The sequence below is a fragment of the Macaca nemestrina genome, chromosome 1 (assembly GCF_043159975.1).
Source record: "Macaca nemestrina isolate mMacNem1 chromosome 1, mMacNem.hap1, whole genome shotgun sequence".
In the NCBI taxonomy this organism is placed as follows: domain Eukaryota; kingdom Metazoa; phylum Chordata; class Mammalia; order Primates; family Cercopithecidae; genus Macaca; species Macaca nemestrina.
Genome location: NC_092125.1, coordinates 11,465,803 through 11,480,238, shown reverse-complemented (window position 1 = coordinate 11,480,238; position 14,436 = coordinate 11,465,803). Strand labels below are relative to the sequence as shown.

The 14,436-nt window shown below is 36.4% G+C and overlaps 1 protein-coding gene across 21 annotated transcripts in view; it reads left to right on the top strand.

Annotated features, from left to right (window-relative positions):
* The window catches only part of LOC105474624 (ryanodine receptor 2), a 786,480-nt gene that overhangs the window by 678,138 nt on the left and 93,906 nt on the right, over nt 1-14,436 (top strand). For 15 of the 21 annotated variants that reach the window (XM_071073859.1, XM_071073838.1, XM_071073828.1 and 12 more), the window contains 5 exons: nt 2,320-2,356; nt 3,136-3,247; nt 6,326-6,422; nt 8,135-8,238; nt 9,782-9,833. In XM_071073859.1, coding sequence (XP_070929960.1) covers nt 2,320-2,356; nt 3,136-3,247; nt 6,326-6,422; nt 8,135-8,238; nt 9,782-9,833 — 402 coding nt within the window. Of the gene's footprint in view, nt 1-2,319; nt 2,357-3,134; nt 3,248-6,325; nt 6,423-8,134; nt 8,239-9,781; nt 9,834-14,436 lie in introns of all 21 variants that reach the window. The other 6 variants (XM_071073921.1, XM_071073912.1, XM_071073903.1 and 3 more) reach the window with 1 other exon arrangement.

The window sequence follows — 14,436 nt, the reverse complement described above, 5'->3', positions numbered from 1 at the left end:
ACTTGAAACATTATCAATCAGAGGGTCATATTTTTATAGAAGGGATCGCCTGGCTTAGGTAAAATATCTGCAACACAGAGATATATTATCTATTTCTCATCAAGTCCATTCAGCAAAATAATCACATAGTGAAGAAGCTCATTGTAATCTGACCATTGATCTGTCAGGGCTCTTATGACAGATCATACTGTTGATGACTTGGTTATTTTATACCAAATATGAAATAATAATAAGAGGTCGTATGCCATCTCAGGAACTTTGCCACCTAAATATATGTGTGTGTGTGTGTGTGTGTGCGCACGCGCGTGTGTGTGTGTATGATTTTGTATTGCCTTTAGCCATATTTGGACATATTATCATAGCAATAATAAACATTTTGCTTGTATTCCTATTTTATATTATCTGAACCCTCACCCTTGCCCTGGACAGTTTAATAATGCAAAGATATCGTCTAATATAGTATCCTTTAATTTCCTTCTTGCTTACTCAGATACCCTCCCCCAAATGTTAATAATTTCTCTATTGCCATGCAATTTATCACTACACTTGATGAGATTAAAGTCACTAGGATACCCTTAGGCCTTATGGCTATTAACATATATTTACAGTATCTAATGCCTTGGAACTAATACTTCCCCCAGAATAACTTACATAATGTTTTCATGAAATATTAAATACAAATTATCATCAATCAGCAGATGACAAGACTTGTAATGAAATTTTAAGGAATTTATATACAGTCATGGAGTTATATCTCCAGAATTATATATATATATTTAAGATTATTAAAGGTTAATTAAACGGCTACGAGAGGACCGCGTTACTCTACCATCAGTTTTTAATTCTTCCTAGTGTTTATACATATATGTAGATTTGCTTGAATAAATTCTAGATACATTAAATGAAGCTTATTGAACTCTGATTCTATTTTATTATATTCCCATATATTCATAAATATATCCAATCATGATGAATGATGGCACTTCTCAAATGAGATTCGCTTTTCTAAGTATCCATTTATGCCTTGGATGTTTATGGAGTGCCCTGTCCTAGGGCAGCCTTAGCCCCACCAGATCTGGAGGACTGAGTGCTGTAACAGAGGAAACAGACACTTAAGCAGATAAATATGCGATGATATGGAGGTGTTAGGATATAAAATGTGCTGAAGAAAGCATAGAAGCAACTCAAACTTAATGTAGATATGAACTAGGTAATCCCTGTATAAATCTTACGGTAGGAATTATCTAGAAAAAGATGGGAGGATCAGAGTTTATCAAACTGTTAAGAATATGGCAAGATTGGTTTATCATGAGAGGAGGGTTTTGAGTAAAAAGAAATTGTCGATTATCAAAAATAAAAAGCAGTGGGAGATATCCGTGTGTTTAATTTATGCCTTTACTATCCCCATGCTAATGATAACATGTAACTGAGTCACAGAGGAGCGTGTAAAGAATATTTTAACTTGCAAAACTCAGTGTAAAAACAGTAGGTGGACAGGAAACACTTGTTGATTTAATTTATCTCAAGTATCAGCGGTCTGTTTTAGATGTATATTTTGTGTTGTATATCTGGTAATGTTTCTTATGAGAGTAGGTTTTCTCCACTGAATTTTCTAATAATCAAATTCTAGCCAAGCTAACACATCAGCACATCAAGACATTCAGACAGAGTTACAAGATACATCTTGGTGTTCGCCTTTGGATCACATATCTTACAGATAACTATTATAATTGATTTAGAGGAAAGCACACTGTTTCAGGTATTTCCTGAAATACTTGAATAGGCAGGTAATAAATGCCTGCCAAATGATAAGCTTCCTGGTGGCAGGAACCCTTTCTGTTGTGATGTTTACTGTATCGTAAATGCCTTAGGAACTTAATATATGTTTGTTGACTGTCACCCATGCCGACCATAATGCTGTAATTCCTGCAAAAAGTCATCGTCTACAGACTGGGATCTCAAAATGGAAATTTAAATTGAAATATGTTGGGTCTCATTGAAAACTATTGCCCTTGATTGCTTTTACTTTGATGTTAAGGCATAACATTGGTTTATTTCCCTTGACACAAGCATCAAGAAGATAATTGAAGTGGATAATTGTCAAAACGTGTTTATTGATCCTAGAGAGGGAAGAGCATCACAGAAATAAGTGCTTTTCCATTAAACATGTTGCTTTGTTAAAATTTCTAAACCATTGCAGCCCAAACATTTTAAATGTTTACTTCAGATATTATTACAATCATTTTTGACTCTTTACTGCAAAGAATAATGAATGTAGTTTTACTTTTTTAGCTAACATAACATTTTTATTTCTTTCAGAAGTCTAAACGTGTGGGTCGGAGACATTACTGTCTGGGAAGTACTGTGCTCAATGGCCTAGAGATTACTAATTAATTTAGGTTTATATGTTGGGATTTTTTTCTTTCTAATACAATTAATCTCTTTCTTCTCTTGGAGTTCCAAACACTATTAGTTCTATAAATAACTTGCTTGCATCATTTATTGCAACTTTTGAATTTATATTTGTCCCTCTCTAACAAAATATTTACATATTTTAACATTTTTACCAAATTTACTCACTCCTAATACTGTGTTCACAAAGCATTGTCTTCTTCTCTTTATCCTGTTATATTAAAGAATAGTAGAATTTTTATTAACTGTCTCTATTTGTGTTTATTACTTTAGCTCTTAATAAAATTACAGTTACAATGGATACGTAAATAAGAATGAGGTAATATTTTCTGTAGGCAGAAAATATGTATTAGAATCATAAAGAACCAAAGAAAATTTTGAGAAGGTGATAAAATGATTTTACCTGGAATGATTTTCTATTTCTTTGATTTTAGAGATGACATAGCTTGGAAGTACACAGTATTGGGAAAATGTGGTATTCTTACTAAGGGAATTATATAGCATTTGCAATTATCTAAACTTTATCTCTGGGTAACTTTTAGGATATGGACTTCTCCATGATAATCTTAAGGTACTTTTGGAATTGGAATTCCAAATATAGGTTACTTAAGAGGGGCAACTGTTTAATACTATATTTTTGAAGATAGTTTGGGGTATAAATAGTTATTTATTTTTGAAGGTAGTTTGGGGTGTAAATATTTATTTGTGTCATTCTACCTCAGGTGGAACATCCTCAGAGATCTAAAAAGGCTGTATGGCATAAACTACTCTCTAAGCAGAGGAAAAGAGCTGTTGTCGCCTGCTTCCGGATGGCCCCCTTATATAATCTGCCAAGGTCAGAATTATTTTATTTTTTATAATAGATCAATGTTATTTTTTCCTAATAAGTGACAGGTGTTTAGAATCTACCTTAATAGGGGTACAATAGTCCAAGAGAAGGATGGAAAAGCTTTATTGATTCTTCTACCTAAAACTTGACTAATTTTGTTGGATATTTTCAGAGAACTGTGGTCTATAATGTAATTACTAAATGATGCTTACTGAGGAATATCTGCTCACATATGTGAGGCAAGAGAGAGTCATTGGGAGATCATTCTTTGGCCTGGATTTGAATCAGACCATGATTTCAATCATTCTTTGGCATTAGACTTGTCTTGGTTTGAATTCTGACCTCCCAACTTCTCTGACCCATGACATTGGTCAAGTTATTTACTGACTTTCTTTACAATTTTCTCATCTGTATCATAATGGGATCAGCCTCATAGAGTTGTTCAGATTATTTAATGGGTCGATGTATACAGAGTGCTTAGAAGTGAGATAATAAGTTCATATCATGATAAATGTTAGTCATTATTATTATTTTTGTAATTATTAGCATTTGGGGAAAAGAAGTGACTTATTGGGAATAACGTAAAAAGATTTGACAGGCCCATCAACCTTCTCTTAGACATAGAGCAGACATACTTAATAGAGAAGTAGCCTGGTACATTCAAGTCTGACTGAGGTGGTCCAGGGTACCATTTCAGCCACCTTATAGTTCTCCTGAGAAACTATGCTCTTTCCCACTCTGAACTTTATACAAATTGCATCATTTCTATGTCTTGTAAACAGGACTCAGCTCAGCTACATCTCTTTTGTGGAACATCTCTGACCAAGCCATGCCCTTCTACTCCTTGCACATCATACCACTTTCCTACAGTATTAAGGCTACCTGTCTCTTTGATTCAGACTTTGAGATTCCGTACTAGTTTTGTTCCGTTTTCTTAGCACCTAGAACAGTGACTTGTACATTGACATTCAGTAAGAGTTTGAGTGAATGTGTAAGGCAAAGAAAAAAAAAGAAACAGAAGCAAAGCAAACAGATGAAACATCATACTTTTCCCTTTTGCTGAGACAGTTGTATTTCTTGCTATCATGTCACACTCACTGGGTCTAAAATGTATTAGCATCCTCCTCAAATGTGCTACTTCTCAATTCTCTGACTCAATTATGCTGTCACCTTTTGATCAATAGAATATTAACCTTGATATCTAGAACCAGAAATACCATTTGACCCAGCAATCCTATTACTGGGTATATACCCAAAGGATTACAAATCATTCTACTATAAAGGCACATGCACATGTATGTTAATTGCAGCACTGTTCACAATAGTAAAGACTTGGAACCAACCCAAATGCCTATCAATGATAGACTGGATAAAGAAAATGTGGCACATATACACCATGGAATACTATGCAGCCATAAAAAAAGAATGAGTTCTTGTCCCTTGCAGGGACATGGTTAAAGCTGGAAACCATCATTCTCAGCAAACTAACACAGGAATAGAAAATAAAATACCACATGTTGTCACTCATAAGTGGGAGTTGAACAGTGAGAACACATGGATACAGGGAGGGGAACATCACACACTGGGGCCTGTTGGGGGGTGGGGGGCAATGGGAGGGAGAGTATTAAGACAAATACCTAATGCATGTGGGGCTTAAAACCTAGAAGATGGGTTTGATAGGTGCAGCCAAACCATCATGGCACATGTATACCTATGTAACAAACCTGCACGTTCTGTACATGTATCCCAGAACTTAATGAAAGAAAAAAAAAAAGAATATTAACTTTGAATTCACATTATCATTTCTTTTTAGTTACTCCTATACTGTCATTGCCCAGATTTCATCAGTTTCCCTTTGAACTACTTCACATTCCCATCTTTCCCTCCATCACCACCTCTTCAAGTCACTTGTTCCTGGACTCATATCAAGTTGATGGCAGTGGTTTCTGAGTTAGTTTCTGTGATGTCATAGAGTTCTTCCGTCTTCTCCAAAATGTCATTTTCAAAACGGTATCGTTTATTCCAATGGTTCCCCAACCTGGTGCTTTTAAGAAATACACGTAAACTCATTTAAAAAGTATTCAGGCCTCAACTTATTAATTAGAATTTCAATGAGAGCCCAGCATGTGCTACTTAAAAGCTACACAGGTGATTCTAATAAACCAAAAAGGCTGAGTCCGTGCTTTGGCATGCCTCTCTCACGTACAAGAATGTCTGATGATTTCTAGCAGTTCTGGCTGCATTGGCAGTTACCCTCTCTGGTTTTCAAGGCCCTTCACAAACCTATCTAACCGTTAGGTCTCATGAGCCCTTAACCCAGTTTGCTATCATAAAACTCAGCTTTCCTCTCTCCTGCAATGGCACCATCTCTCGTTCTCTCACATCTGTTGTTGTTTTATGATGCTCCCTTCATGACATTCTTTTATCCTTTCTTACATTGACATCTTATCCACATCTCTTACTACATCATGAATTTCACTGATTCTTCTCGTCTTCACTGGTCTTTTTTCATAGGCGGCCATTTATGATCAGTAGTGCAGGGTTTAATCTTTGAATATGTACTCCCATAAAGTTCACTCAATAGCTTTTGTTTTGGAATCCTCAGGGCCATCCATTTGTTTTTAATGTTTGCTTAAACAGAGACTAACTTCTCTATTGACACTGATTACATTGCTTATTGAGAGACATGTTGTATAACAATAGTCATCATTTAATGAACATCTAACGGATGTGATTTACATCGTTTATCTCATTGTAAGGCTTACAAAACTGAAATGTGGTTGGAGTTATCCTACTTTTATAAAGGAATAAACTGAAATTTGGGAAAGTTGAATCACTTGACCAACGTTACAGAGCTTGGAAATGACTGAGCCAGGATTTAAATGCGAGTCACCGTGTGCTCTGAGACACCTTGCTGTGTTTGCTGCAAGAAGCATTGTCTTTCAGGAGGAAAATCAAGAATAGGGAATTTATTTTTATTTTACAATTTTAGTGCACAGATAATCTAGTAGTAAAGCACTACTCGATACAATTTCAACTTATTTTCTAAACTCCCCTTTTTCTGAAATTGTGCTTACCTTTTAGGCATCGGGCTGTCAATCTCTTTCTTCAGGGATATGAAAAGTCTTGGATTGAAACAGAAGAACATTACTTTGAAGATAAACTGATAGAAGATTTAGCAGTATGTTTTTAAAGGGGTTCTGAGAGGAAAGAGGGTCTGGGCTTGGTGCAGCAATGTTGGTGTGAGCAGTCATTATATAACATTGAAGGAAAAAAAAATCATGACAGTATATGGGCATTAGGAAACTTGTAAATCTTAATTGTTGCTGCATTCAATGCTTATGGGAAACTATGCTCTTGTCATTTCCAAGAGATCTCATCAACATCAAGGGGTTGAGAATTTAAAATGAATAATATAAGTGTATTATTAATTAAACATGATTTACTCATTCTTTTAAATTCCTTCTCAAAGCACCTATAAACACCTGAGAACCAGGATAAACTATAAAAGACTGAACTGTAAAGAAGTTATCCACCAAAATTAAGTAGAAGGTGAACAAAAAGTTGCTGGTTTTTAAAAATCAACAGGGCAGAGAATGATAGACTGAACGCAGGACAGGTGGAAGGCGTGGTAAATGTGGAACATGAGAAATAGAATTTTCACCCGACCGTGCCGATAAAGAGCTTGTGTACTGAGAGTTCAGCACAGAACAGCAGTCAGTATCATCTGTTCTAAGTGATGGACCCATTTAAATATCTGACAAAAGCCATCTTCTCAAGAAAATTTACAAGCCATCTCAAAACTTGGCAGACTAGTCAGAGGCTTCATGATTCTCAAGAGTAAAGACATCTTGTCTAAAAGCTATTTTTAAACTTACAGATTATTAGGGAATAGAATGGATAAACTAATCTAATTCTTAAAAGCCTAATCTTGATTGTCCCTATATTTTAAAATGAGTTTTATCTGTCTTTAGAGTAAAAAATATGTAGACTATTGGATATCTTGTGGAAATCTGCCTCATATCCACATTAAGGCTTAATTACAGGAAAGAACACCATTCATGTAGAGGGAAAATCAGTTTCTATGGGTAAGTCAGTGGAGATATAAAACTCAACAAAAAGTTGGATGTAATTGAATTCTACTGCCAATAAAAATGCTTAATAATTTTCCTCACTATTAAAGTTCTATCTGACAGTAAAATTTTTTTTTAAGTTTTAAAAGTAACTTTTGAAAATAAGGAAAAAAGTATAAGTGGTTCAAGCATTAACTCATTTAGTATTATTTACCTATCATGCTGTGTGTAAGCAAAGAAAATGTTTCACTTTATAAGCAATTTGCACTGCTATGGGAACTAAATTTTCACACTTGGGGTGACTCTTAGGATTTTATTGCAAATATTTGTAAATCGAGCCCTCCCTAAAGCTGAAATCCATGTAGCAAATACACTTTTGAGTTATGAAAATGCTTATAAGAATAGAATTTAGTATTTTTAAATGCTATAAGTTATCCTTGCTCATATTATTTTTTGGTCAAATTATTAAATATCTCTGTTTCAAGCTGTATAATTTTGCAATGATACTGTAACAGATATCTAGCATATTATATTACATTTATATATGTTTAGTATATATATTACATATTTACATTTACCTGCAACACATATACATACATGCTTTTATATACACATACACACATATATACATATATGGCGTGTATAATGCATATAAAATACACACACATGCTCACACACAAACACACACACACCCCCACAACAGGGAAGGAGGAGTGTTTGCATTCCTTTTGTTCTTCATTCCTGGCCTTCACATTGCTTTTGGATTTGAGTGAACATTTTTTTTTTAATGTGACATTTTATAAATTTGACTTTTTTGCAGAAACCTGGGGCTGACCCTCCAGAAGAAGATGAAGGCACTAAGAGAGTTGATCCTCTACATCAGCTGATCCTTCTGTTTAGTCGGACAGCTTTAACAGAGAAATGGTATGGTTGGAAGGGTTCCTATGAGACATAGGAGGAACAAATAAAGAAACCTGTATCTGAGTATTCTGTGCCACGTGTTCATGTTTTAAGTTCATCTTGATGTTAGGAGAGAGACTTGTTCAAAGATAACAACCAGCCTGGCATGTACCTAGGGATGGACACTCATTCAATTGTAGGCTTTAGCAACTACCTACTAGCTCTAGTTTTTCTTAACAACTTTGTAATTAATGATGTAATTGATTCTGATTCTTCTTATGAAATGGTTTTTCTCCTTATCACAAACAGCCTTTATAAATAAAACAAAAGAACCAAAGCAAATTCCAGTGCCACAAGTATATGGAGACCGATGGTGACCCCAAAATTTTCTGGGTAGATAGTGTCTCCATTGTGCAGTGGGTCTTAGGAAACCTCTAGAGGCTAAGTGAGCCATCACCTCAACTTGGAGGTATCTCTGAGATCTATTTCCAGGGCATTGCCCATTTTTCTTGTCTTCTGCAGCCTTAGTCATATGAATTCACCAAAGCCACAAAGGGCAAACCTCTATGAAGTTACATAAGAAATGCACTGGTTAGCCTGATCGTCAAAATGTGCTCAGTATCTGTCATTATGGAGGGCAACGCATACATTGGCTGTGCAGATGGGACATAGCAGAGGCTAGAGGACCTTTATCTGCTGCCCTGCAATGGGAAAGAAAGCCAGTTTTGCCCCAGGCCTTTCCCATTCTCTGTAGAATTTGGGATGTAATTTAATTATAAACTCATATCCACATGAATCTCTCAGAAGAGTTCATTTGACCTCTTTGCATGCCATAATAATGTACATTTCTCCCTCTTAGCTAATGTGATCCATCCTTTCTCTCACTATTTCTCTCTCTTATTATTTCCTAACTAACAAAATCATCTCATTCCTAAGCATAGAACAACTCTCTGTCTGGCATTGTCAGGTAATGAGGTATTTCTCATAAGTGAATTTTTCTCATGGCTGAAGTTTAAAACTGCTGAAATAACTTTGCAAATTTTAGGCGTATTTATACTTTTCTTCACGTAGTCGTGGTTTCCATGCGTCTCAAAAAAGAAGATAATAAATGTATTTTAACCTTTCTTAATTTTAAGGAATCGTTGTTATGGCCATCTTGTTTTTTAATTGTCACATTGTAATTTGGGGAATCTTTCCATCGAATGTCAAATTTGACTTCTGTCAAAAGCCCCCGCCTCATTTAAGTTTGCTTGTTTCAAGTTTTGTAGTCTGAAGAAAATTAAAATTATTACATTTGTTTGTAAACCAAAAAACAGTTTATTTTGTGAAAATTGAAGGCCCTTCTGTAAGGTAAGATGGGACAGCTATTTAGGATCCCCGGGATCTTTGCTTTCTGATTTCAGGATATATCTGAATATCCTAATATTGTCTAAGTTTTGTGTTCATTTAATTTTAAAAAAGGATACTTGTTAGAAAAAGAACAAAGGTTATTTTGTACAGCGATGATATGTTTGCATGTGCCTAGCCTTCTGCCTAAACACTGATGTTTTCTTCTTGTTTTCCCCAGCAAACTGGAGGAAGATTTTTTATATATGGCCTATGCAGATATTATGGCAAAGGTAAATAAATATCCTTCCTGATTTTCATGTTTAATTTTAATAAAGGGAAATAACTTTCATCTGAAAAGGATAAGAATCTGTGTATTTGATTAATTTCAACTTTTTGTTTGTAGCATGAATCTCTGTTCTAAATTCCTTGGCAGGTCATCGTTGTTTCCTACTTAAACATTTTATTTATGAGGAGCCATAACTTTTTCTAAACATTCATTCATTCAACAAATATTTGCTGGACATTAACATATTGGAGATAACATGTGAAGAAGAAAGAAGGGCACACACTACACCTTCGTGGAGGTTTTTGTCTGATGGGGAAGATAACATTTAAGCAAATGGTTGTAGAAAAACCCTGATGAATTTAATGGTAGAGAAATGTATCAGTCCATTTTTACACTGCTATAAAGAATTACCTGAGACTAGATAATCTATAAAGGAAACAAGTTGAATTAACTCACAGTTCCACATGGCTGGGGAGCTCTTAGGAACTTATAATCATGGCGAAGGCAGAGGGAAAGTAAGTACATCTTACGTGGCGGCAGGAGAGAGAGAGAATGAGGGGGGGACTTTTAAACACTTTTAAACCATCAGATCATGTGAGAACTCACTCACTATCAAGAGAACAGCATGAAGGAAACTGTCCTCATGATCCAATCACCTCCCACCATGTCCTTCCCTTGACACATGGGGATTACAATTCGAGATAAGATTTGGGTGGGGATACAGAGCCAAACCATATCAAGAAATTCTTCGGAGTATTGGAAACAGGTCCCATGGCATAGCAGTGAGGTCTGCTTAAGGAAGTCTTTGGCTGTTGAACCATGAGCTGACCATGCAAAATAGCACAGCTTCATATTAACTGAGTGTTTATGTCATTTACTCCTCTTGACAAGTAGATAAAAGTGGAGTCAGGGTTTTGCTGAGACTTCTCACTTGGGTACCATTTACCGAGATGGCAGCACCAGAATAATTACAGGCCTAGAGCGAAGAGAGAAGGCGGCGGCAAAATAAATTGTGAATGTGTTAAAGATGCCTGTGAGACATCTCAGTGGAGATGCCAAACATGCAATTAGACATCCACATCTGACATTCAGTATCTCAGGTAAGGCTTATAAATATAGACTTGGGATTTATCAGCATTAGAAGCCGTAGGAGTAGATGATCGTACCCAGGAAGAGATGATAGCATGAAGAGACGAGGAGGCCTAGGACCCAGCCTATAAGGACACAGAACATTTAAAGATGGTTAGAAGGAAAGGAGCTCATAAAAAAGTCGGAGAGAACCTTAAGTGTGAGTTAACATAGGAGCTAGGAGCTATAGGACTGAGTGTGTGGTCACCAAAATCATATTCTGCTGTGAGGTTGAGCAAGGTAAGGATTGAAAATCTCCAGATTTATTTCATGTATTTCACATGAGCAGAGTAAGAACAGCTTCTGAGGATTGTGGAGAGGGGCCCTGGAGTGGGGACGTGCTGTAGTGTGGGAAAGTTAGTGATTCAGATATGAACAGAAATGGTATAGTTGTTTCTTCATTGCAAAGATTGAGAGAGAAGAGACAGATATAAGATGATAAATATCTAGATGGAATTGTGAGGTTGAAGGGGATTATTTTTGTTTGTTTGCCATTCGTTTGCTTGTTTTTAAAGAGAGAGCAATCTAAGCACACATATATTCTGGTGAGGAGCGAACAGAATAGGAAAGGGAATCATTTGTGAAGTGAGGTCTGGAGTCCATGAGACCTGCTAGAGAAGACAGGTTACAGGACATGAGAGAAAAGCCATGGCTTTCTAGTTTATTTTACACTCTAACCTACAGTAAGAAATACACTTGCCCGGTACAGTCATCTCTCAGCATTCATGGGGGATTGGTCCCAGGACACCCAGTGGGATATCAAAATCCAAGGATGCTCAAGTCTCTGACTAATGGCATAGTATTTGCATGTAACCTACACACATCCTTCTGTATACTTAGATCATCTCTAGATTACATATAATAACTAATGTAAATGCCATGTCAGTAGTTCAACTCTATCATATTGTTATGCAATAATGACAAGAAAAATATCTGTACATGTTCAGTACAGACACAATCACCCATTTTACTTTCTCCAAATATTTTCTATCCACAGTTGGTTGACTCCATGGATTCAGAACCCATGGAGGGCCAACTGTATATTTATAGAAACATAAAACTGTATGTTTAAAGTAACATAAAAATATATACCATGAAAGAAAAGTTTCATGAAATTTTACTCTTCCTATGAGTAATGTAGTCTGAAATTTTCCATTCTATTTAAACAAAGAGTTGTTTTTATTTTTTCATGAATCACTAAATTGTTTTTACGTCTGAATGATGAGCTGAAACACCTAGTTCAATAAACACTGGGTTAAAAGATAAAAGGATAGGACTGGGCACAGTGGTTCGCGTCTGTAATCCCAACACTTTGGGAGGCCGAGACAGGTGGATCATTTGAGATCAGGAGTTTGAGAGCAGCCTGGCCAACACTGTGAAACCTCGTCTCTACTAAAAATACAAAAATTAGCCTGGCATGGTGGTGCATGCCTGTAATCCCAGCTCCTCAAGAGGCTGAGGCAGGAGAATTGCTTGAACCTGGGAGGCAGAAGGTTGCAGTGAGCCGAGACTGCACCACTGCACGCCAGCCTGGGCGATGAGGTGAGAGTCCGTCTCAAAAAAAAAAAAAAAAAAAAAAAAGATAAAGGGATAAAAGATACAAAGGATAAAAGATACAAAGGGAAGAAGGGAAGGCTGCCAGGATAATGGGAGGTTGGAAATGTTTCCTTTTACGGTCATTTGCTCTCTCTCTCTGAAGACAAAAGTACAGTCATCCGCTGACACCGAAGTGTTTGGTAGAGTCTATAGAGGAAGACTGGAGGAGAGAGAGAAGCACTGAAAGACACATCGTGGCAATTGACATGGCACATGGGCTAGAAATTAAAATAGGACTCACAGACTGTGTAGGAAGCCCGGTTTATTTTAGGCTGTTGTCTATGAATTTGAAGCAGTCATGCTCCCCCTGGCGGTGTGAGGACAACTAGCAATTCTCAGAACCAAATGAACCAGATGCAAATTCTGAGAAGCCAGGAAGTTAGATTCATGAAGGGTGCAGATTTCTGCCAGAGTCTAGTTGAGAACAGCAGATCAAAGCGGGTTTGTATATTGCTAGGAGGTGGCTTGTTAGGAAATGAAGAAAGAGGGAGGCGAGAAAGGGTTGTAGAGCAGCCCCAGGCCTGGGTGTTCTCTGCAGCTGAAGAATCGAAGTGGGCTGAACAGGTAGAAGCTCCTGGTTTGAGAATACGTCGAAGCTCTTGGTTTGAGAATAGGTTGTTTCTGATTGTTAGAGTTCTTCCTTGCGAGTGAAATTGAATTTGCCTCCATATTTATTTTGTTGGATCCTGAAGCTAAATCTAGTTTCTTTTGATAGATGGTCAAAAATTTGAGGAGGGCTATCTTGTTGACTCTTTACCTCAAGATTTTCCCCTTCGTAATTAACTAATCATATTCCTTTTATTGTTTAATGTAACTCGGGATGTCCAGCTTGCACCACTCAGTTTGTTACACTCTGCACGTTCTCCATTATATTCATATATGCCACCCAGAAGTTAATCAAACACGGTATTCCAGTTATGACCTTACCAGTGTAGTGTGTATGGGGACTGTACGCTCACTTACTCTGCCTTAGGATCTTATACATTGGCCATCAATGGCAAGAATGCATTAAATTTTTAGCCAGATCGCATCAGCTACCCTGTATTGGGCTGTTGATTTTTAATTTTTTAATTAAGTATATGTCATCATTTCTCTAATTCAAGTCAGACCATTTCCCCAAGCTGAAATCTTTTTAACATTTGGTTCTGTCACCCACTGTTACCTCTTTCCATTTATATTAACCACAAACTTAATAAGTATGAGTGAGTTCTCTGTTTATCTAAGTTTTTGGTAAGCAGCTGATATTTTTATACCCTTTCCCAAACTGGTTAACCTACCTTATTTTTAATTCATCTAAACATACTTTTATAAAACTCATATTTCTCATCTCCTTTCATGAGATACTTAAAGAAATCAAGATGTTACTGTGACTGCTTAAAGTTGAATTCTAACTTTGGTAAAACTGCCAAAGATGGATGAGTTTTCCTCAATTATTTGCTTGATAACCGTTTTAGACTATTATTGATTACTAATATCAAACTTCCTAGCAAGTGGTTTTTGGAAGCTATCTTTTCTCATTTTAAAAATTAGCATCCCAGTTTTCTGGAACTTTCTCTTGGTCTTCATGGTTTCTCAGTTTACCAACAGTCATTCTGCATCCATGGATGTTACTTTTGCTTTGAGTCTTGAAACTTGAGACTTGAACTCACTTTAAGAGACTCTTGTATGTATCTTCCTCCACCACTGCAGTTCCCTTGGAAAGCATCATATATATCTTACTTAGGTTTTTGTTTTTCAGGTTTCATTGCTTTTTAAGCTTAGGAACACAGAGTTGGGTTAATCATAACTCTGGATTCATGATACACACTCATTGTTCGTCCACTAGTGTCTACTTTTTTAAAAGTTACTTAGTCATTTCTAATAATGTAGTAACTACCCGTATA